General features: G+C 36.8%; 3 protein-coding genes across 3 annotated transcripts; 2 read left to right on the forward strand and 1 right to left on the reverse strand.

The window, feature by feature from the left end:
• Positions 1 to 565: 565 nt before the first annotated feature.
• Positions 566 to 2,004, forward strand: LOC120197400 (non-specific lipid transfer protein GPI-anchored 19-like). Its single transcript, XM_039198945.1, has 2 exons — positions 566 to 950; positions 1,655 to 2,004. Exons 1-2 carry the CDS (start codon positions 608 to 610, stop codon positions 1,942 to 1,944), a joined length of 633 nt encoding a protein of 210 aa, XP_039054876.1. The 5' UTR covers positions 566 to 607; the 3' UTR covers positions 1,945 to 2,004.
• A 391-nt stretch (positions 2,005 to 2,395) lies between these two features.
• Positions 2,396 to 3,298, forward strand: LOC120197738 (non-specific lipid transfer protein GPI-anchored 25). Its single transcript, XM_039199155.1, has 3 exons — positions 2,396 to 2,747; positions 2,907 to 2,972; positions 3,114 to 3,298. Exons 1-3 carry the CDS (start codon positions 2,396 to 2,398, stop codon positions 3,296 to 3,298), a joined length of 603 nt encoding a protein of 200 aa, XP_039055086.1.
• Positions 3,299 to 3,423: 125 nt separating this feature from the next.
• On the reverse strand, positions 3,424 to 6,555 carry LOC120197432 (proteasome subunit beta type-2-A-like). Its single transcript, XM_039198967.1, has 3 exons — positions 5,947 to 6,555; positions 5,751 to 5,901; positions 3,424 to 3,855 (listed from the first exon to the last, which is right to left on the reverse strand). Exons 1-3 carry the CDS (start codon positions 6,102 to 6,104, stop codon positions 3,523 to 3,525), a joined length of 642 nt encoding a protein of 213 aa, XP_039054898.1. The 5' UTR covers positions 6,105 to 6,555; the 3' UTR covers positions 3,424 to 3,522.
• Between the last annotated feature and the right edge of the window lie 18,511 nt (positions 6,556 to 25,066).

The raw sequence follows: 25,066 nt of genomic DNA on the forward strand, positions 1-25,066 counted from the left end.
TAAAATTTCTCGACCAAGACTGATAAAAATATGTCACTCGTCGTCTCTACTTCTTTCTCATTTTCCTCCTCATGAAAACAGAAGAGTTAGACATCGACCAATTGTCGATCGACCAACAACTATAATTCTCTACTTAAATCAGAATAATTGAACTACTTATAACTGTGGCGTATCATCAACAATATTAATATTTATAATAGATATATTGAATTATAGAGAACCTACTTCAAGAAGAATGTAGGATTTGGTTATCTAGGATTGTCTATTTTATTATTAAAATCTTTTGATTTACTTGTCATTAACCAATCAACCATATACTTAAAAATAAAATAAAGCACACAACAAAATTAAGAATATTAGTTGGAAAATTAGACAATTGCTTCATGATTTGATTAGGCTTCAAGTCAATCTAACTACGTACCTAAACCAATCTCCTTTGTTTTTATTCAATATTAGTTGAAGTAGTTGAGCTTCAAATCCACCTGTTTTCTTACCTAAACCCAATGTTCCTTGTATATAAATTCACCCTTCCTTTTGTCTTCTCAATCATCAAATTCCCCAACAACACTCACAAATCATATAGGTTTCTGTCTCTTTCATTACAACAATGGAGTTCTCCAACACATCTTCGGTTATGGTCTTGGCTTTGACAGCATCGATATTGTTGTTGTCGGTGGTGCCGGTTTATGGGCAGATCAACAACCAGTGTACTCCGACGATGCTTAGCACCTTCACGCCCTGCATGAATTTCCTTACGAATAGCTCAGCGAATGTGAGTTCGCCGAGTGCGGATTGCTGCAACTCTCTTAAAAACCTCACGAGTGGTGGCATGAACTGCGTGTGTTTAATCGTCACCGGAAGCGTTCCTTTCCGGATACCAATCAACCGTACCCTGGCGATGTCTCTTCCCCGTGCTTGTAACATGCCCAGTGTCCCTTTACAATGCAAAGGTACGTGAAATATTGTTATTATCTGTAGATTGATTGAGTATTGTTGATGTTCATTGGTCGCACAAAGTCCTGTCATCCGAATCATAGTTACAAAAATGTACTCCACCACCTTCGAATGACCAAAAGAGGAAACAATGCGTTACGAGAAAATAAGATTATCTCGATAGATCTGCAGGTGAGTTGTAATTAGAGAAGGACATTAGAGTGATGGGTTTCGACCTGCAGGTGAGTTGTAATTAGAGAAGGACATTAGAGTGATGGGTTTCGACCTAATCTTATATATAAGATTGATTTAGATTGGGTTTAGATTTAAGATAAAAAAACATTAGATCCGACTGAGAAAAATAATATAATTAATCTTTATATATTTAAGGATAATTAGTATAATATCCTTCTATTTATATATTTTTTCAATTAAGTCTATATTTTTTCAATTAAGTCTATTTTATCTAATATATATATATTCAGGTCGAGCGCATATTTTTACCCTAAAAATAATGTCGGATTTTAGGTCAGATAAAATTTTCTTAAACTCAGATCAAATGTCGGGTGAAAGAATGTTATACTTGAATCAAATTCGAGTGGACAAAAAACCGACGATGATCATCCTAGTTGTAATGAATATATTATTCAACATCAAATATTGCTGCTGTACATGTGCTTTTACATCCGTTCTAACAAAAATTTTCTTAATTTGTTGGCAGCGGCCGGTGGTGCGCCTATTCCTGCTCCAGGTCCAATCTCAATTCCACCCACGCTCTCTCCTGGAGTTTCACCATCTTTAAGCCCCACAGGTTCTGTCGTACCCGAACCGACACCGTCTGCTGAGGCACCCGATTCCGGCACTCCACCGTCGCTAACTCCACCGTCATCGACAGCCACTACAGGGAGCGGCGCTGATCTTACCCCATCAGCTGCCAACCCCTCGTATGGTTTCTCACCATTCCTTTTGGCGTTCACATTAGGGTTTATTGTAGTATTGAAGTACTACTAGGCTGCAAAGTCTCCAATTCTATGTATTTATTGATTGTTTGGTGAGTGTGTATTCTTTTAGTGGGTAATTTCCTTCCTTTTCTTTAAATGAAATTGATATTTTAGTTTGATTTTTATTTATTGAAAAATAAAATTTAAAATAATTCTAATTTGCATGAGTAAATTAATTTGTAATTTTTTTTATAAAATATTCATTACATTTATTATAATGTTATAATGAATAATTCTATAAAATTAATAATTATTTTATATCAATTTTAAAAAATTTAACGATTAAAAGAGTCATTTGTGCATAGTTTTGTGACCTATGATGTACTTTACCCATGTTTTTATTGGGCTCCACCTTAAGTAACGTCCATTCCCGCCACGTTCATTGCGCCAATTTACTTCAACACCCTCTCTGAACTCATTATTAGCAACCTTAACCAACCGTCTCTCTTTCTCTCATCGTCATGGCCACGAATATCTTCATATTGCTCCTCCACTTGCTCCTCCTTGGTGCGACGGCGCAGTTACTGCCACCAGCACCTCAGCAATCAGACTGCGTGGAGGATCTGGTGGCGTTCTCCCCCTGCCTGCCCTTCGTGTCTGACCCGCCAAACAACGCTACTGACTCCGTTGCTCCACAGTGCTGCGACGTCTTCGCTTCTGCTTTCGAATCCGGTGAGGGTTACTGTTTCTGTTACATCCTCCGGCAGCCGTTGATCTTTGGGTTCCCATTGAACAAAGAAAGGGTCGCTTCACTGTCTTCCTCTTGCGTGGCCAAGAACGGCGTCACTTCTCTGGACTCACTCTGCTCTTCAGGTTTTCATCTTCTTTTAACTCAATTGTTTAATTCCGTGATTTCTTGATTAAAAATTCAGCTGGTTCAAGGCCTTTAATCATTTGACTAGAAAAAAAATAGTTATTTTTAATGCCTTGATTAATGTAACTATGGAATTCTTAATTATGATTATGAATCAGTTGTACCATCGCTGCCGCCATTGCCAAGCACCACAGATTCAGAGATTTCAAAACCATCCAATTCTCGTAAGAAAAACCCAAATCTCCTTTCATTTTTCATATCTCCGTTCATTTTTCATATCTCCGTTCATTTTTCATGTCCGTGGCAATAGGCATCAATCTTTTCATTGGTGTAGTCTCCTTATGAAAACTATTCTACATGTTTAGATAATAGCCAATCGAATTCGACAAACTCTCCACTGGAACCTGCAGTCAGGTCGCCTACACCGCCAAGTTCCCCGGTAGAACAAACGGTGTTTTCTTCTGCGACAAATCAGATTTACAAGCACATCACTTGGTTCCTACTTGGAATGATTAGTTTTCTGCTTAAACCACAATCACTCTTAGTGTGACAGTAGCATAGATTTCCCTATTTCATTCAATATATACTATTGATGTGAATAAACAAATTGGAATTACAGTAAAAGGAGTGCACCCCAACAAAAATAGTAATTGAAATAGTTTTTTTTATCACAGTTTTCTCTGTTGCTCAGTCAAAGACAGACATTGGTTCCTATTGTTGCATGCAAATTGAACATCCGTAATGAAAGAACAAATTAAATTAAGGATGAAGTCTTTAAGCTGAAGGGGCTGCAACATCCTTCACAGATTCACGCCATGTGTACTCCCTCACGCCATCTTTGTCAACGATCTTGATAACAAAGTTCGGAGGTGCAACGACGAGTCGTGACCTTATCTCCATTATGCATTTATCAACTAAGTTGATGGCTTCCTCCACGGTCATGCCACTGTGGTAGTGCCTGTCCATCATTGAGAGAGAAAAATAGGATCCATACCCAAATGCTCCCTTATCAACTTTGTGAAGTGTGGCAATGTAATCGATGTAGTAAAGCCAGGGGCCCGTCTCTTTGTCGTAGCCCGCAAGAAGAATGTTCACGGAGTACGGATTCTGGAAAAGCCAAATTGCATTGTTAAAAATAATAGCAACAAGAACGTGCAGAGATCAAAATTCATCAACGCACACAGAACAAGATTCAAAAGTCTAAAAAACCAATAAGTGCATTGAACACCAGCCATGGCAGCTGCAAAGATAAAGTCACAGAGACCTGAAAAGAACTGCATATACCAAGACTCATTATTGGAACTCCAAAAGAAAACAAAATCTTGTAATCGTAAATTCGAAATTCCTTGGCCCGACCCAAACCTCAGCTTCCAATCCAAAACAACATCTAATCCATTGAAATGAGGCATCATATGGTCATAAGTTTAAGCCATAAAACCATTAACTCCACGAACCATATAACAAGCTTACATGGTATTATAACTTTCCCGCTCAAAGGATTTAGTTTAAGCAAAACACATGTGATTGCTGAAAAAGTATTTTTCTAGTAAATGCCCCAGATGCGAATGTTCTGATTCCAATACCAGTCTGACATATATAATGCCAGATGTGCTTTCCTTTTTTCCAGCTGAAAAGAATAGCCTTATGAGAATCTCATTCAAAAGAAATGGAATGGGAAACCAGCATGCTTCTAGTAAGTCGCACTCATCAGACACACAACTGTAAAGGTGCATACAGTATCGCCAAGGCATGCAACTAGGTGTTTTGCCTTCAGTGTCAGACAACAAAAGGACCTCAAACCCCTTCAGGCCAGGCACATTTCAGACACACGCCTTGTGTATCTACCTGCCTGCCTGGACACACTTTTGAAGTTCTATTCAACCTTTTTTTTTTTAAAAAACTCTTTTAATTAGAAATAACTACATTAGTCAAGAAGGGGATAATAGCAAATACTCTACTACTCAATATTTGAAATTACAAAACAGATATAGGACCATCAGGGAATCATGCATAATGGCCAACAAAATTAAAAATAAAATTTTGCAGGTTTCACAGATAAATTTAACCAATCTATATATAGACAGATACACACAGAAAAAAGGACATACAAAAAAAGACACAAATATATTGCACCTTACTAAAGCGATTGCTTTTTTTGTCTTGTGTACAATCTAAGGTTCTAGCACATAGAGTGCACCATGCGCTCTCGACAAAACTGGGTAAAGATAGAAGGCCATATAAAACCTGGGAGCTAAGATGAATAAGACAGTCTCTTAAGCAAGGTACCATTCAGCAACTTTAAGCATCATAAACAAATCCAGTGTAACTGTCTAACTAAGCGAAGAAAATGATAGCCCAGCAAGTCCGAACTTCCTGTGGTTTAGCTAAACACTGAATTTAACTCACCCGCACCTGGAAGTAGTTACCATCTCCCAGAAATCTCCTCAAAATGGATATATGACATACACAGTGTAGCATTCATTAATAATGTTAGATCTCTAGTCAATATGTTGTGCAGTAAAACGTGCAAAGAAGGGATTGCACCTGATTCTAGTCAAAAGCGAGAGTAAAACACAAAATAGGCTACAGCATCATAACACGATTCAGGGCATGGTAAAGCTATTTCATAATCACCGATTGCTGCCAATTCTAGACGCCTACAAGCTCCAAACTAAACCCTTCCAACATAGTTCTACAAAACAGTTTCCACACTTGAAGCTTCTTCAAATATGCTTATCACCATAATGAGAAATCAAGCGAAGTTAAACAGATTACAGCTAATATCGATTCAAATACACAATACTTGCTTATCCATTGCAAACCCTAACAAATCTTTTATTTCGCATAGATTAATTCATCTTTAACAGTAAAAAATTTCTACAAAGTTTCAACCTCAACAAATGTCAACAGAAATATAATATTAGGCACAACAACAAAACTATTAAACCGAAATTAAAGTCAAAAGCCTCAGTTGAAACACTAGAAAACGGGGATATTTATACCTTCCTTAATGCAGTGGAAAGCTCACCGCGAGTGAAATTGGCGGCGGCGGCAGTGGTCAAAGGAATACCGTTTCGAAACTGATACAAAGCCACGTTTTGAATTGCACTCTGCGGAAAAATAAAAAGGGTTACATAGGACGAATAGGGAACTCTATATACGTAGATTTAAACGGAGAAAATCAAGAAGGAAGGGAACCTGTGGCCGGATTCCCCGCTAGCGGCGACGAGTTTGTGAGAATCGAGGATCATGATCTTGTCTTCGTTGGATTTGTGGACGAGGATGCTGTGAACCGCCGATATGTCCGCCGCTAATAAGGCGAAGCCATTTCCTACTAAACCGAACACGCACTCCATTTCTACTTGGACCTCTGTGGGGTGGATTTTGATTTTCTTTTTTCATTTTAATTCAAATATATGATTTAGGAATTCTCTTGGTGAACGATTGGTTTGGTATAATGTTCCTAATGCCCCCAATCAAACCACTCTCCTATGCAAAATCCAGCAGCAGATGCAGAACCTCCGTTACCATAATAAACAAGAACGGCGATAGGGGATCCCCTTGCCTTAACCCCTTCTTCATTTGAAACTCTTCATATGGAGATCCATTAACAAGGACCGAAATGGGTAGTTTGAAGATTACAGGGACTGAATAAAGAAGAAGACCTTTTTTTCGTGTCGGATAATATTATCTGATACTGCTGCGGTTTTCATAAAAATCCAATGGAGAAGAAGATAAACATCGAGTTTTCGAAGAGTTCCACTAGGATAGATGGGTAGTGGGGCACGGAAGGATAGACATTGAAGACAAAGGCTCATCCAACAACAAAATTCCCATCAAGCATATGGCGGAAGTTATTCTTAGAATCTTAGGGTGGGAAACTGGGGAATTTTGGAAACGTTTGAGGGCTATTTGGTCATTACAAGTAACTTATATTAGCTACAGAAGGTTTAATATATCAAGGTTTTTGTATTATTTTTTTATCAAGTGATTTTAATAATTAAAAGTACAATTATCTATTATTTTTGTTAGAGATTATGAATTGTGGGTCACATCTATAGACACAATTAATGATTAAAAAAATTTAAATAAATATTATTTTATAATTATTTTAATCTAATAAAAAAATTAAAAATCAATTTAATTCAAAAATATAAATATAAAGTACTAAAAAAATTGTTTTTATTTTTTTTTACAATTATTAGATCAAATGATGAAATTATATTATAATTCTTTAAATTGTGATAATTATTTTAAATTATCCTTATATTTTCAAATATGTTAATTCCATCCTAAAATAATAACTGTTATCTTAAATTAATTCTTAATTTCTTTAATATTTTAAATTCATCTCTAAATTGCTATCTTTATTTTATATTAGTCCTCAAAATTGTAGATATTCTAATTTTATTTCTTGAATATTTTAAATTAATCTCTAAATTACTATCTTTATTTTATATTAGTCCTCAAAATTTTAGATATTCTGATTTTATCTCCAGTTTTTTGAATGATTTACGGAACGTTATTGAAAAATTCATATATTTAAGGATTAATTTAAAATAAAAATTTAAAATAAGAATTATATTTTTAAAATGATTTTAGAATGTTCAAAAGTTTAGGAATTGATATAAAATATAAGTTATAAGTTGAGAAACAAAACTTTAAAACTTTAAAAATAAATTTAAAATAAAAATTATAATTTAAAAATATGTGATAATTAATTCAATTTATAAATAAGAATAATATAAAGACTCGTAAAGTTAAATACTATAAAATTTATCCTCCAAAATAAGGAAAATATGATTTCCATTTTATTTTATTCATTAAAATAGGAAAGATACAAAGCACACTCTAAAGCTCATAGTAGCACACTACAAAATGAAGGCTCTCTTCTTTACACAATGGCTACCATATTTATTCCATTGCCTCTCTTGCTTAAACAAAACGACACGTTTAAGCTTAGAACAAGCGAGCAAAGTCCAGAATCGAGGCTACGGCATCCCCCCTACTCTCTTCGGATCCACGATGTTGCCTATGTCTCTGTTGAGACACAAAGTAAGACTCTTGTGGGTTGTTGAATACCTCATCGACCAATCTCGACGGCACCCCGAACACAATCTCCTTAACCGCACTGTCCATTTGTCTCACCATGTTGTCTTTGCCGGTGATGAAGATCCTCGAGTTGTTTTGGTGGTAGAGACCGAAAGCAAGAGCCCTCAGGTTCTGGTTTTGTGAAGAAACGTATGTAACTGGATGGCCTGCTGGGACTACGAACACGTCGCCGGGCGACAATAGTGAACTCACTTTCCTGTATTCTCCACTTCTCCTTTCCTCCTCGTCTTCTTCTTGTTCTTCTCCTCGGGAGCGGCAAACCATTTCGACGTATCCGTTTCCTTCGGTGATAAGGACCACGAATGTCGACTTTGAATTGTAGTGTGGCACAAAGATGGATCCATGTAAAAGAAAGGGTTTGGTTTTAATGTTCGCGACCATCTTTTAGTTGGGCCCGAAATTAGGCTTCGACTTGGATAAATGGCTTAGAGTCGCCACCGATCACTTTAAAAATATTTAGGTGGATCGGACACCATCTACCTGATTTACGTTTTATCAAAAATGTGTCGGGTTCGGGAGTCGGTTACAGTCAATGAAGGATTAACACTCTTGCACTGCCCTTTCGATACCAATTAATTTGTTGGTTGTCTTAATTGTGAAAATTAAAATTTAAAAACGTTTGATTCAAATTATTTACATTCGATTGGTTGAAAGAATCCATCAAAAATATTAGATTGTAAAAAAATATTAAATACATCAAATAAAAATCAAAAACCATACTATATTATTTAAAAAAACTCCAGGTAAATTTTATATTCAATCTTTTTATTTATGTATTATTTTAAAGAGTAAATAAAATAATTATTATAATATATTTATTATCTTTGTTACACGCTCTTAACTTTCAGGAACTAGAACTAGCATTATTATCTAATAGCAGCCAAGGCAAACAATAAACGATACTAGCTTTATATCCATTTTCCTGTGAAAACAAAATTGCAAGCAAGCAACTACTCTCTACAAATGGCAATGTCGAAGCAAATTATATGCAGAGACCAAGGAATGTAAGAATCGAAGTGAAGACAGCAAACGAATGATATATATGCAGTTATTAACATGAAAACTTAGCTATCGCTTCACTCCTTACCTTGACCTTCGGTGTCATCTGCATCATCCAGACCTCAACATCTGTTCAACATGAGCTTCAAGACGAGTGCATTTAAAGTTTCTTGTTCGTCTTCGCAAGTGTAAGGACGGTAAGTTGCTTTCACTTGAGGACTTGATCCGGAACCAGTTGAGGAAGTCTACCGTTATTCCTCTTGTAATCACTCCACGTGCCATGAGGAAACAATAGAAGCACCTCAAGGTGCATTGAGTTGTCAGTTCCTTCAAGCTCAGCGGCAGTGGGCACTGCAAGATTCTCAGAGAAGGTGAAGAGTGAAGGATGCGATGTCGCTTCATCGATTATAGGACCAAGAACTGAACCCTTCTGAGCGTATGCTTGCTTCACGAACTGATCAATTAACTTGCTTGATTTTCTCGATTTCCATCTTCATAAATAATCACAGGTCACAACCAGGAAAAGAGATGAATTAATTTTGAAGAATATTGTTGGAAATTAGTGTTTGGATTTGGCACCGAAGAAGGTGGATCAAGCGAAAGAAAAATCTAGATATTAAATAAATAAATAAAATGTTAGGGATTTCGTGCCATGACCGAGAGGCCATAACACCTCTCTCTCTCACACTTCCCTTCAATTCCTTTTCTTCCTTCCCTCTTCCCCCCGTTCAATATGCAAGTGTGGATTATATAGATATGATTGATGAAGAGGTGATAACTTTTGTGAAGCACTCAACCCACAACAGAATGGTCAAGGTAGGTATGGGAGAGGCCGAGAATTGTGGAAGATGGGTGGTGAACGTGAGAGAAAAGGGGTAGTGGTTGTTGTTTTTCAACTAAGTGGGTACAAAAAATATTTAAAAAATATATATGTTTGTATGGTTAAAAAAAGTGTGTCTACAGCTGCCCCTCTTTGCCTATAGTTGTATAACGGGGATAGGGCAAAGATTAAAAGACACACTTTTCGTTTAACATGAATGTATCTAAATTTAAAACCATCCATACAGGGTAATTCCCATCTTTATTGAATATCTCTGTTGTAATTCGATGTCAATACTGGTTTGTCAATATGAAATAACTCCCTCGCCGTGAGGTTGAGTTGAACTGAAAACTTATGAGCACAAATTCTTCGTCGTGAAGTTGAAATCAAACTCAAAGTATTAGAAAGTAGCTCATGGATCGTCTTCTGGCCCAAGATACTTCGTCGTGAAGGTGAAACTTGAACTGAAGACTTTGGTGTTGATGTGTTACAGATGACTCATTCGTCGTGAAGTTGTGTCAATCTGTTTTGTGAAGTTGAGCTTTAGAATTGGATATCCTTCGTCATGAAGTTGAAATCCAATGTAAGTTGTGTTTTTTCGATGCCAATATCCTTCGCCGTGAATTGAAATTGACTCTGAAACTGGAAAGTTTATTGACTACTCATTCTTTAAGTTGAATATCCTTCGTCGTGAAGTTGAAATCCAATCTAGAGATGGGTGCTGTTGTGTGCACGATTCCCTTCGTCGTGAAGTTGAAACCGCGGGTGGCCCCTAATTCGTGAAGTTGAGCCTTGACTTGAATATCATTCGTTGTGAAGTTGAAATCCAATCTTGTATTGTTTGAGGCCAATATCCTTCGATGTGAAGTTGAAGTTGACTTTGAAACTGGATAGTTTGTTGAAAGACTCTCCTTCTCTGAGTTGGATATCCTCTGCCGTGAAGTTAAATCCAATATGGAGATGGATGCTGCTTGTGCATGATTCCCTTCATCGTGAAGTTGAAACCGTGGATGGCCCCTCCGTCGTGAAGTTGAGCCTTGAATTGGATATCATTCATCACGAAGTTAAAATCCAAGTAAGTTGTATTGTTTCGAGTCCAATATCCTCCGCCGTGAAGTTGAAATTGGCTCTTAAACTGGGAAACCCCTTCGTCGTGAAGTTGAGCCTCAAATGGCACGATATCCTTCGTCGTGGAGTTAAAATCGTGGATGTGTAGGTAAGATATCCTCCATCGTGGAGTTAAAATCGTGGATGACCCATTCGTCGTGAAGTTGAGCCATGACTTGAATATCCTTCGTCGTGAAGTTGAAATCCAAGTATGTATTGTTTCAAGTCCAATATCCTTCGCTGTGAAGTTGAAATTGACTCTAAATGAAACTGAAAAGTTTTTTGTTGACATACAGTCGCCCCTTCGGTGAAGTTGAGCTTGTGTTGTCTTGAGTCTAATATCCTTCGCCGTGAAGTTGAAATTGACTCTGAACGAAACTGAAAAGTTGTTTGTTGACAGTCAGTCGCCCTTCGCTGTGAGTTACTTGTGTTGTCTCGAGTCCATTATCCTTCGATGAAGTTGAAATTGACTCTGAATGAAACTAAAAATTGTTTTTGACAGTCGCCCCTTCGTTGTGAAGTTGAGCAACCACCATCAATTTTCTGAATGCGCTTTTGAATCGAGTATCTTTCATCTTGAAGTTGAAATTTGACTTAAAAGCTGTAAAAAAATTATGTGTGCTAAAAATGATAAATATGATGCTCTTAAGTATGTCTAAGATGTATGCAACATGAATGAGTTATGTTTTAGCTCTTGGATTGGAGTCTCGTGCTTTGTCTGTCAACTGGTCCTTGGAATCGAGTTTTGGCTTTACAGACCTTTCATGTCTGAGACTGTTCTGTTTGAAAATGTTTTTCTCCTTTTTTTTGTTTTAGGAGGGAAAATGATAAAAATTCTGGAAAATATTGTTCCTTAATTCAGGCTTGCAATTGAAACAAATTGTAAACATGAGTTCAAAGTATATCGAAGGAATCAATAGCTCTTTTTAATGCTTTCAGAGTTATAGCTCTTTGACAAATGTTCGAAAGGATGAGTTGGCTTTCTAAAAAATGTCATTTTTCGGTCATTGATTAACTTGGCATTTGAATTGGATGTGGACAAAATGACGCAACTAGCATGATCAATTACTAGACCTTCTATTTCAGTACTCTGAAATCTTCCATTTGTTCAAGTTTTGTAAGTTCTTCTAACAAATGTAGTGCAAAAATATCGGTCTAAAAATGAAATTCTTGAGTGCTCATGTAAATTTGACTATAACTGGTGCTCCTTAACTCCCTTAGTCCATCATTACCGAAAATTTCTTGTTTAGATAAATTTGATTTAATTTGCCATTATCTGGCTAGCCAAATCCATAAAGTCGGGGCGTTTAACCAATTGCTTTAGAGGGAAAGCTTAATATATAATCATTTTTATCAGGTTAACTGAAGGGTTCATCTCATCACAAAGTCTTCAGCTTGACAATAGCAGTGGAGCAAACACCGAGTTTGCCAAGTGTCCGAGCAATGTCATGGTTTGAACGCAATCTATTCATAAAGCCAGGGCTTTTTTCCTCTATAACCAATTGCCTTAGTAGAATAGCTCAGTTTTTACGGATTTAATTTCTTAAGATTGTTAAGAAGAACCTGTTATAGCCTAGGTGTTGTTAAAAGTCAAGAAATCTCATCTTTAGAGTTCAATTTCCAAGCAACTGACCTAAACTAGATTTGGTTACTCGACTATTCCATCTGTGAAGATACTGATCATCATTGAACGTCTTAAATAAAAGTATACTAATGTCATATGCAAAATGATGTCCCATGTTGTCCGCACCTTATGAAAGGAAAATGTTATATTGGTTTATTGCAAGAGCAGGTATGGTGTTTGAGTGCATATTCTGGGTAAAGTCAAATTCCTTATTTTAAATCATTACTTTCGTCAAAGATCTGTAACTTTGAACCATTTACAGAGTTTATTAATTCAGATGATATTCAAAGAATTGCAAGTTTGCAAATGTGATTCATTGCTTAACGTCTTTAAAGTAACATAAATTTATTTAAAAGTCCTTACAAAAACTTGAGAGAAAAAATGAAAAACAAAGTCAACAGAATGCCTCAAATGATGAAATGATCTTCCTTACTTGGATGCCCCCAAGTTGTTGAAGTCGATCCAGTTTATGGTTACACATCTTCTGCACGACTCTCTTGAATGCGTAACAATTCTCAATTGTGTGCCCTAAGACACTGCAGTGATATTCACAATGAGCATTCTCGTCATACCACTTGGGGTATGGGGACTTCATTTTTTCCACCAGGTATGGTGACTACATGGGTGTCAAGAAGTTGCTGGTAAAGCTCTTTGTAGGTCCTGGGAATATAATCAAAATGTTCCCATTTTTTATGAGACATGTGAATGTAATAAAAAAGAAAAATAATGCAAAATATACAGGAATGCATGATGCATGCAATGTTCGAGGCATTGATCAAAAAGGGAACATTTATCCTGACAGCTTCTGACATGTTGATTAGTTTTCTGCCTTCGTCTGTCACCGATTGAATAACATGTCGAACCGCTCTGGTTTCTCTGGATGAACCGTGCAAATGTTGAGTTTTTTGTACTGGCCCAATAAGTCTCGAATGATTGCATCTCTGACATTTATCTTTTGTTGAACCTGTTCCCAACGAATACATCATTGGAGCCCTCAATTGATAGGAACTATGTGAAATTCATTTGTATGTTTCTTGAATTCGTCAGCAAGGGTCTCCAATTTCAGCTATCGTTTTTCCATTATTGTCTTTGAAGGGACTCCCTTCATCTTGCCCCTACAACATATGCCAGTCAGTTCTTCAAAGATAGACTTTCATTGTGCTTGATGTAGACCCGGTTCATTCTGAGTCCTTTATAATGCAGCAGAGTGATACACCCTTCAATTATGGGCACCACGTCTTCTGGATTGAATGCGACACATAGTCGCCTTGTAGAATGTCCTCTGTATTTTCATTTATTGTATTACAACCCCTTTGTCCATTAATGCAGATTATTCATGTTTAACAAACACATTTTTGTGGATCAACACCCCTTTTAAATGATGCAAGTGATGAAAATAAAAAAAATAAAAAGAGTTAGTGAGGTGAAAATAATCAAAAATAATCATGAAAATAAAAGTCATACCCCACATGATATTTACCCCACATGCTTTAATTCATACCCGGACATGATCTCTATCCCGCATGCTAATTTCAAACAAATCCTAACAGCATATTTCTAGTTTGCATGCTTTGAACAGAAAGTAAGGCAGGAAACAAAGCAGCCTAGGGTTTGGAATGTGGTTTTGGGGTGGGCTCTAATTTCTTGTACTCTTCCGGTTTAGGTTCTAAAAAATACTCGAGTTCTCCTTGCTGGTGCCCCCTTGGGCTCGCCAGACCCTTCCCTAAGCCCATTACAAACTTATGTGGACTAAGTTAAACTCGAGATGATACATTCCCTTATGCCCATACGGAGAATAAATTCACAAGAAGGCATAAGGTATATGAATCCCGAAAGTTACTTGCTAGGCCCATACGGAGAATAAATTCCACGAATGCGTCGATTTCACCCCCACTTAAAAGGGTTTGGAGCTCGGTATATAGCCTAAATGAAAATTTTGAAAAATCTGAAATCATTAAAAAACGTCAGTACAACTATTTATTTGAAAAATATCAAAGATAAATAATCGGAATCGAATAAAAAAATTAAAATTAAAAGTTACTATTTCCGCATAAAAAAGACAACTGAAATTAATATCGACCTGACTCACTTACCTGTCCCACGTAGAGTCGCCAAGCTGTCAGAACCGTCTTTCGGTTGGGCCCCGGAATTGGGCTTCGACTTGGATAAATGGGTTAGAGTCATCATCGATCACTTTAAAAACATTTAGGTGGATCGAACACCATATTACCTAATCTGCGTTTTACCATAAATGTGTCGAGTTCGGGAGTCGATTACAGTCAAGGAAGGATTAGCACCCTTGCATTGCCCTTCGGTATCAATTAATTTGTTGATTATCTTAATTGCGAAAATTAAAAATAAAATTAAAAAACGTTCGATTCAAATTATTTACATTCGATTGGTTGAAAGAATCATCAAAAATATTTGATGTAAAAAATATTAAAAACATCAAATAAAAAAATAAAACCATACTATATTATTTTAAAAAACACCACGTAAATTTTATATCAATCTTTTTATTTATATATTATTTAAAGAGTAAATAAAATAATTATTATAATAATATTTATTATCTTTGTTACATGCTCTTAACTTCAGGAACCAAACTAGCATTATTATCTAATAGCAGCCAATGCAAAAAATAAACGATACTAGCTTTATATCCATTTTCCTGTAAAAACAAAATTGCAAGCAAGCAACTACTCTCCACAAATGGCAGTGTCGAAGCAAATTATATGCAGAGACCAAGGAATGTAAGAATCGAAGTGAAGACAACAAACGAATGATTATATGCAATTATTAATATGACAACTTAGCTATCGCTTCACTCCTTACCTTGACCTTCGGTGTCGTCTGCATCATCCAGGCCATCAAACATCTGTTCAACATGAGCTTCAAGACGAGCTGCATTTAAAGTTTCTTGTTCGTCTTCGCAAGTGTAAGGACGGTAAGTTGCTTTCACTTGAGGACATGATCCGGAACCAGTTGAGGAAGTCTACCGCTATTCCTCTTGTAATCACTCCACGTGCCATGAGCAAACAATCGAAGCACCTCAAGGTGCATTGAGTTGTCTTCAAGCTCAGCGGCAGTGGGCACTACAAGAATCTCAAAGAAGGCGAAGAGTGAAGGATGCGATGTCGCTTCATCGATTATAGGGCCAAGAGCTGAACCCTTCTGAGCGTATGCTTGCTTCACGAACTGATCAATTAACTCTGCTTGATTTTCCTCGATTTCCATCTTCATAAAAATCACATGTCACAACCAGGAAAAGAGATGAATTAATTTTGAAGATATTGTGGAAATTAGTGTTTGGATTTGGCGCCGAAGATGGTGGATCAAGCGAAAGAAAAATCTAGATATAAATAATAACAAAATGCTGGGGATTTTGTGCCATGGCCGAGAGGCCATAGCACCTCTCTCTCACTACCCTTCAATTCCTTTTCTGCCTTCCTCTCCCCCCCCCCCCCCGGTTCAATATGCAAGTGTGGATATAGATATGATTGATGAGAAAGAGGTGATAACTTTTGTGAAGTACTCAACCCACAACAGAATGGTTAAGGTAGGTATGGGAGAGGCCGGGAATTGTGGAAGATGGGTGGTGAACGGGAGAGAAAAGGAAATGGGGTAGTGGGTTGTTTTTTCAACTAAGTGGGTGCAAAAAATATTTATATATATATATAGTTTGTATGGTAAAAAAAGTGTGTCTACAAACTGTAATGGAAATGGTTTTGGGTTTACTTAGTTTATCTCGAAGCCTACACGGCAGCATCAGCGTTCCGAAGTAGCTCAAATTCACGAGGGCAAGCCTCGAAGAATTTTTCGTTTTGGTTGGTATTTAGTGTTTCGGTCAACAAGTTGAAGGCGAATCTCTTCTTTCTCCCTGGGAGTGGTGCTCCTTGGCTCAATGATCTTACCTGTTCTTGGCTGGCTCTACGGAACATTCCCTGTTGGCTTTGCTTCCCATGTGACGCCAGACAGAATAGTGATTATCCTGTAGGCTGCTCCGACAGACGATTCACAAGAGAAAATTCGCCCAAAAACCAGAGAAAAAAAAGTCTCTAGGGTTTAATAAAATATTATAAAATCAATAACTGTCAAAAGCAGTCCACAAGCCACTGTTATAGCTAAAAAAATCGTCTTTATTCGAATTTTGCCAAAAATAGCAAAAATCGTATTTATTCGAATTTTGCCAAAAATAGCAAAATCCCGAAAATCACTCTAAATTGAAATTCGAAATAAAATAAGCAATCTCCCAAAAATCCGGTCTAAATCGGATTTAAATTGACTTCCTAATTAACAATCGAAATATTACCATAAATAGTAAAAAATAACTAAATCTAGTGATGGAGGGGAAAACGGCAGAATTTGAGGTTGAAAAAAAGGCCACATGGAGCGTAGTGTGGAGAGAGCGTGCGCGTCGAAAAGAGCTTTCCGGATTGGGGTCTTATGCGCGATTCTGACACTGTAGCCAAAGTTATGGCCAAAAGACTGAAACTACTCAAACGACCCCAATAAGGAACATGTCACAATCAATTCAAAATGAGATAGGTTGCAATGATAAGATGTATGTAAACAATGCAATAACCAGAACCATGTTTCTTACACATATACTTATCAAATTCACATTCATAAGTTCACATTATTAAGTTCATTAGCCCATGGTACCATACAGAGAACCTAAGGTATGTGAGTATTGTGAGGTTGTGCACTATGTTGTCACCACATCTCATATAATTACACCGAAGTGCCACGTAGAATTACACCAGAGTGCCGCGTAGAATTGCACCGTAGTGCCATATAATAATGTCCATAAGGACCACTATCATTCCTTAAGAATCATATACATATATAGGGATCAGTATGTGTCTCACCAGACTTCACATGTTCCAAAAATACATATATGTCCCGAAGGACCACATATCATTCCTTAAGAATCATATACATATGCCAAGAATCAAGTATGTGTCTCACCGGACTTCACACATGTTCCAAAAAATACATATATGTCCCGAAGAACCATATATACCCTCTACCCTTGGCATGCCAACTATACCTATAGTTCTCATTTACATAACATGGGCTTTCACAATTTATCTTATTTGTATCACGTAGACATATTTTTTCATACCTTATCACATAACTCATAAACTTTTCTTGCATATTCATGTCCCATAATGCATATGGTATGAATTCATGTCATATATCACAATATGAAATACTATCATGTATCAAAATATTGAATCTAGACTTATCACAAGTCTATAACTGAATAAAATACATATTCATGCTATGCATATGCACTCACCTAGATTTCTTTTTCTTTCCCTCGATTGATCCTACTTGTTGATGGTTCCGGAACTCGTTTAGGCTCGATATCTACATAGTAATTCATTGATACTTATCAGTATACTAATTAATATATTCTAAACTATCATTTCTTAGGCTAAAAGAAAAGCTATTTTCATCTTTTAATGGAGGTATGCATCGATGCATAAATCTTATTCGATGTTTGTATTTAATGGGGATGCATCGATGCACTCCTTATGCATCGATGCATAAATCCTATTCGATGTTTTCTTTTTAAATTAATGCATCGATGCACTGCAGTGCATCGATGCACCTTAAACAATTTCTGGGATTTATCATTGATGCATCGGTGCACAATGAATGTGCATCGATGCACATTGCCCAGAATTGTCATTTTAGCACGACAATCTCTTCTTAGTCTACTTAACACTTTATATTTCCCCTCTTTATATATCCTTAACTTGCATACTCTTACTTAAACTAATTATTATCCAATCCATACTTTTTAAACTTAAAAATCCAATTCTCCATGTAGAATTTAAGAATCTAACCCAAATTCCAACATGTTCTAATTTTAATTCTAACACCTCATACTTCTTAGTTAGCTTTATGACAAGTCAAATCCCACTTCTAATTCTTATTAGGAACTCTAATCCAAGATTTCACTTTTCTACTTCCTTTCTTTTATTCTTCATATTCTCTTCATCTTATGGTTTTAAGATAATCTAAGCTTTCCTTAAGCTTAGTTATCAACTAAGGATCAATAAGAAACCTTAAATTCATCAAGAATTTAATCAACAAGAAAACTCACCTTTAGCTTGGTCTCTCGATGGAGAAGAAGAAGAGAAATCTGGAAACTTTTGTTCTCTTCATTTGCCTTCCACATGGATTTAAATATCTTCATCTAATATTTAATTATTTCCCCTATTAAAAGACTCCTTTACCCCTTTAGTTCCTCATTCTTTGTTAATTGATCCTACACAAAACATTCCCATTAAATCTTTCAACTATTCAATTTATCTACTTTGGTCGCTAAATTATATAATTTCACAATTTGATCACTAACCCGGTATGGAGGATGTTACAAATCTCCCTCCCTTAAAAAAATTCGTCCTCAAATTTTCATTGTACGAACAGATTGGGATATTAAAGTCGCATATCTTCTTCACGTTCTCACGTAGCTTCTTCTACTTTGTGATTTCTCCAAAGAACCTTGACCAACGGAACTGTCTTACTTCTTAACTGTTTGACTTCAAAAGCCAATATTCATTGGTTCTTTTTCATATGTCAGATCCGATTGGACTTCTACTTGTTCTGGTGCAATGATGTGAAAGGGATCGGACCTATATCTTCGTAACATGGACACATGGAAGACGTTATAGATCTTCTCCATTTCCGGTGGCAAGGATAACTGATATGCCACAGGTCCTATTCTCTTAACAACTTCATATGGCCCAATGAATCTAGGACTTAACTTTCATTTCCGACCAAAACGTAATACTTTCTTCCAAGGAGATACTTTAAGGAAAACTTTATCTCCAACCTCGAACTCAATCTCTTTTCTTTTAAGATCAGAATAGGACTTTTGTCGATCATAGGCCACTTTGAGGTTATGCTGAATTTCTCGAACTTTTTGTTCTACATCTTGAATTAAATCCGGACCAAGAACACTTCGATCTTTGAGTTCATAACAATTTAATGGAGTACGATATTTCCTCCCATATAATGCCTCATATGTGTGGCCATCTTTATACTAGACTGATAACTATTGTTGTAAGCGAACTCTGCCAGCGGCAAATACTTTTCCCATGATCCTTTGAATTCCATTACGCATGCTCTCAACATATATTCCAATATCTGAATAGTTCTCTCTGATTGCCCGTCAGTCTGAGGATGAAAAGCCGTACTAAAGTTTAAACGAGTCACCAACGCTCCATGCAAAGATTTCCAGAATCTAGAAGTGAATCGAGGGAGGCACTCCATGCAATCTAATAACTTCTCTAATATATAGCTTTGCATACTTTTACATAGAGAAATCTGTTCTAACCGGAAGGAAATGCGCTGACTTAGTTAATCGATCAACAATTACCCATATTGATTCTCTTTTGTTCAGAGTCAAGGGTAACCCCAAAACAAAATCCATCATAATATTTTCCCATTTCTATTGAGGAATGAAAAGCGGTTGCAATAATCCTGACGGAACTTGATGCTCATCTTTTACTTGTTGACATATCAAACACTTAGACACAAATTCGGTGATGTTTCGTTTCATCCATGACCACCAAAATCGATCCTTCAAATCCATATACATCTTGGTTCCACCCGGGTGCATCGTTAATGGACTGCAATGAGCCTCTGTCAATATTTCTTGCTTCAAGTCTTCATTGTCGGGTATCACAATTCTTCCTTTACAATATAGATTTCCATCTGACTTAACCTCAAAATCCTTAATCTCTTTATTCTTTACTTGCTCTATTCTTTTCAAACACATTTCATCTTTACTTTGCAATTATACTATTCGTTCCAACCATGCTGGTTTAAGTGTTAAATCTGCACAAAGACCACCGTCTCCCGTTAAAGATAATCTTGCGTCCATAGCTCATAAAGCTGCAAACGTCTTTCTACTCAAAGCATCTGCTACCACGTTAGCCTTTCCGGGATGATAGTCAATTATCACATTATAATCTTTTAAGAACTCTACTCATCTACGTTGCCTCAAATTCAACTCTTTTTGAGTCATCAGGTACTTCAGACTTTTATGGTCTGTATACAAGTAACTTCTTTCTCCATACAGATAATGACGCCAAATCTTGAGAGCGAAACACACAGCAGCCATTTCGAAATCATGGGTGGGGTAATTCTTCATATGGTTTCAACCTCGATGCATACGCACCTTCCCTTCTTGCATTAATACACCCCAACCCGTTATGGGATGCGTCACTGTATACTACAAAATTCTTGCCAGATTCCGATTGAACCAATATCGGAGTTTCTGTCAGAATTCTCTTTAAAGCTTCAAAACTTTCTTGACATTTAGAAGTCCAAACAAACGGTACATTCTTTCTCATCATCTTTGTTAAAGGCAACACTATCATCGTAAAATTCTTAACAAATCTTCGATAATAACCGGCAAGTCCAAGGAAACTTCGAACTTCAGATACATTCTTTGGAACTTCCCAGTCCATTATAGCTTTAACCTTCTGAGGGTCCACTCTAATCCCAACTGCCGATATCACATGCCCCAAGAAAATTACTTCGTTTAGCCAGAATTCACATTTGGACAATTTCGCATAGAGTTTTTATCCCTGATAATTTGCAAAACTAGCCTCAAATGTGCGCTATGCTCTTCAATAGACTTCGAGTAAACCAGCATGTCATCAATAAAGACAACAACAAACTGATCCAAATAGGGCTAAAAAATCTTGTTCATGAGATCCATGAAAGAAGCTGGTGCATTCGTTACTCCGAATGGCATTACGATGAATTCATAATGACCATATCTCGTTCTGAAAGCCGTCTTCGGAATATCTTTCTCATGAATCTTCAATTGATGATAACCCAAACGTATATCGATCTTCAAAAATACTGAAGCTCCTTTTAGTTGATCAAACAAGTCATCAATGCGCGGAAGGGGATACTTGTTCTTGATGGTCACCTTATTAAGCTGTCGATAATCAATACAGAGACGCATTGATCCATCATTCTTCTTAACAAATAACACCGGAGCTCCCCAAGGTGACACACTTGGTCAAATAAATACCTTTCCTAATAACTCTTGCAATTGATTCTTTAACTCTTGCAATTCTTTCGGAGCCATCCGATAAGGTGCCATTACAATTGGAGCGGTTCCTGGCATTACTTCAATTTGAAATTCTACCTCTCTATCTAGAGGTAATCCTGGCAACTCAGCCAGGAAAACTTCAGGAAATTCTTAAACTATTGGAATCCTTTATCGCTCTTAAATCTATCACATTTACAAGAAATCCTTGACATCCTTGTAGCAATAGCTTCTTAGCTGACATTACATTTGCTAAAGGATTAAACTTTTCACTGCTCACACTTATCTCTGTTCCTATTGGACTTTTAAGGGTTACCTTTTTCAATCTGTAATTAACATCTCCATAGTAATGGAACAACCAATCCATTCCCAGAATCACTTCAAACTCATCAAAGGGTAATTCCATCAGATTAGCAGGGAATTCAATTCCATGAACCTTTATGGGACACCCCTTACAGACTTTATTCACCCGAGCACTATTGTCTAAAGGAGTTGTTACTATAATCTCATTACTCGTAGCTTATAAGGGAATCCTCAATTCCTTTACTAACTTACTTGTAATATAAGAATAATTAGAACCCGGATCAATCATTACCAATACTAATTTATCGTACAGCTGAAAAGTACCTGCTATAATATTAGGGTCATCACGGTCTTCACTTTTCTTTAAATTGTACACTCATGTGGTTGACCGAACTTCAGGTTGAGCAGAGAATTCAGACAGGTTCCTTCCTCTGCCTCTTCTTCGTCCTCTTTGTGAGGAAGAACCAACTCTTTCAGATGGTGCAGGCTCACCAACCATCAATGGACAATCCCAGATAAAATGTCCGACTTCTCCGCATCGAAAACAAGTCCCAGTAGTATTCCGACAAGTCCCAGAATGGTTTTTCCCATAGTGCTGACACTGTCTCGCTTGACTCGGAGTAGATCTCCCAACACCAGATCCCACTGACTGCGTCTGTCTAGGTCTTGCCTGACTTGCTCCCCTAGCACGATGCAACTGATTCTGATCTAGCTTGTGATCGAAATCCTGAGTCTCTTCCCCTTTTTGATAATGTTGAGCTAGAAGAAGCACCCGTTCTCTTTGATGTCTGAACTCTAAAATCCCCAAATCTCTCATTCTGAGCTCTTTCAAGAGCCTTGGCACGATTGATCACCTCTTGGAACGAGGAAAAATTCAATACTATCAGCATCTCTTTCAATCCAGGGCGTAAACCCTCCACAAACCATTCACAAGCCTCTTTTTCAGTAGGCACAAGCTCGGATGCAAACCTACTCAACTTGTTGAACTCACATTCATACTCATATACAGAGTGGTTCATCTGTTTCAAATTCAAAAACTCATGCTTCATCTGTCGAATAAATTGATCTCCAATGTACTTGTTTTTAAATTCATCTAAGAATAAAGACCAAGTTAACTGGTCACTGGGCATCCTCATGGTGACGTTCGTCCACCATATTCTCGCTTGACCCCTCAGCAACGAGACAGCTCCATCTAACTTCTCCACTTCAGAACAGTGGAGACCATCTAACATGATTTTTAAATCATTTAACCAAAGATCCGCCGTAACCGGACCTTCTTCAGTTTCTCCCTTAAATTCGGGAGCTCCTAAACCTCTAAACTCTTTTGCTACATTCATCCTTTGAGTTGGTGGAGCAGGAGGTTGAAGACACGTTAGAATATCGTCTAACGTTCTGAAGAACATATCATGATCTTGCAACACTCCTTGAGATGCTGTCTTCACCTGCCTGGCCAGGGCAGGTGAATTACTGCTTTCAGAAGGCCTATCTTCTCCCGCTTCACTTCGGGAGCTATTATGTCCGGACTTCTTATAAGAATAAACACATTGTTCTATTAGCAAAACAACATACTCATACTATACCAGATCAGAAGTTCTCACTATTTGTTGGCATGTATTCCATTTAAAGACTCTATAGACTCTGGTTTATGCCTAGAATCGGCTAAACCATAGCTCTGATACCATTAAATGTAACACCCCCAACCCGTATCCAACCCGGATACGAGTCAGAGCTATTACATTGACTTTTAAACCACAACTCTTACAAATAATAGCAAAATACTTGAACTTATATTAAGAAAAATACAATAATATACATATGGTAATATAAGATTACCAAAATATTCAGAGCATACACAAATTAACTCTTTTGTTACATGCCAACATCCATTTTCATAACAAAATGACCTACTGATTAAGTTGCTTCTGATCTAATAGTTGCAGGAGTAATGTTGTCCAGCTGCTTAACCTCGATCGTCTACTTATAGATCCTACGTGTGAAACACTCACCGCTAAGTCATCGCTTAGTGAGGCAATATAATAATAATATCAATAAATATAAAGTAATTGTCAAAATGAGATAGGTTGCAATGATAAGATGTATGTAAACAATGCAATAACCAGAACCATGTTTCTTACACATATACTTATCAAATTCACATTCATAAGTTCACCTTATTAAGTTTATTAGCCCATGGTACCATACAGAGAACCTAAGGTATGTAAGTATTGTGAGGTTGTGCATTATGCTGTCACCACAACTCATATAATTACACCGAAGTGCCACATAGAATTGCACCAGAGTACCGCGTAGAATTGCACCGTAGTGCCATATAATAATGTCCATAAAGACCACATATCATTCCTTAAGAATCATATACATATACTAGGGATCAAGTATGTGTCTCACCAGACTTCACACATGTTCTAAAGAATACATATATGTCCCAAAGGACCACATATCATTCCTTAAGAATCATATACATATGCCAAGGATCAAGTATGTGTCTCACAGACTTCACACATGTTCCAAAGATACATATATGTCCCGAAGGACCACATAGACCTCTACCCTGCATGCCAACTATACCTATAGTTCTCATTTAATAACATGGGCTTTCACAATTTATCTTATTTGTATCACGTAGACATATTATTTTACCTTTATCACATAACTCATATACTTTTTCTTGCATATTCATGTCCCATAATGCATATGGTATGAATTCATGTCATATATCACAATATGAAATACTATCATGTATCAAAATATTGAATCTAGACTTATCACAAGTCTAGAACTGAATAAAATATATTCATGCTATGCATATGCACTCACCTAGATTTCTTTGTCTTTCCCTCGATGATCCTACTTGTTGATGGTTCCGGAACTCGTTAGGCTCGATATCTACATAGTAATTCATTGATACTTATCAGTATACTAATTAATATATTCTAAAACTATCATTCTTAGGCTAAAGAAAATTCATTTTCATCTTTTAAGGAGGTATGCATCGATGCACACCATGCATCGATGCATAAATCTATTCGATGTTTTTATTTAATGGGGATGCATTGATGCACTCCTTATGCATCGATACATAAATCCTATTCGATGTTTTCTTTTTAAATTAATGCATCGATGCACCTTAAACAATTTCTGGGATTTATCATTGATGCATCGGTGCACAATGAATGTGCATCGATGCACATTCCAGGATTGTCATTTTAGCACGAAAATCTCTTTAGTCTACTTAACACTTTATATTTCC

This window comes from Hibiscus syriacus, unplaced genomic scaffold, assembly GCF_006381635.1.
Source record: "Hibiscus syriacus cultivar Baekdansim isolate YM2019G1 unplaced genomic scaffold, ASM638163v2 tig00004779_pilon, whole genome shotgun sequence".
Classification (NCBI taxonomy): Eukaryota; Viridiplantae; Streptophyta; class Magnoliopsida; order Malvales; family Malvaceae; genus Hibiscus; species Hibiscus syriacus.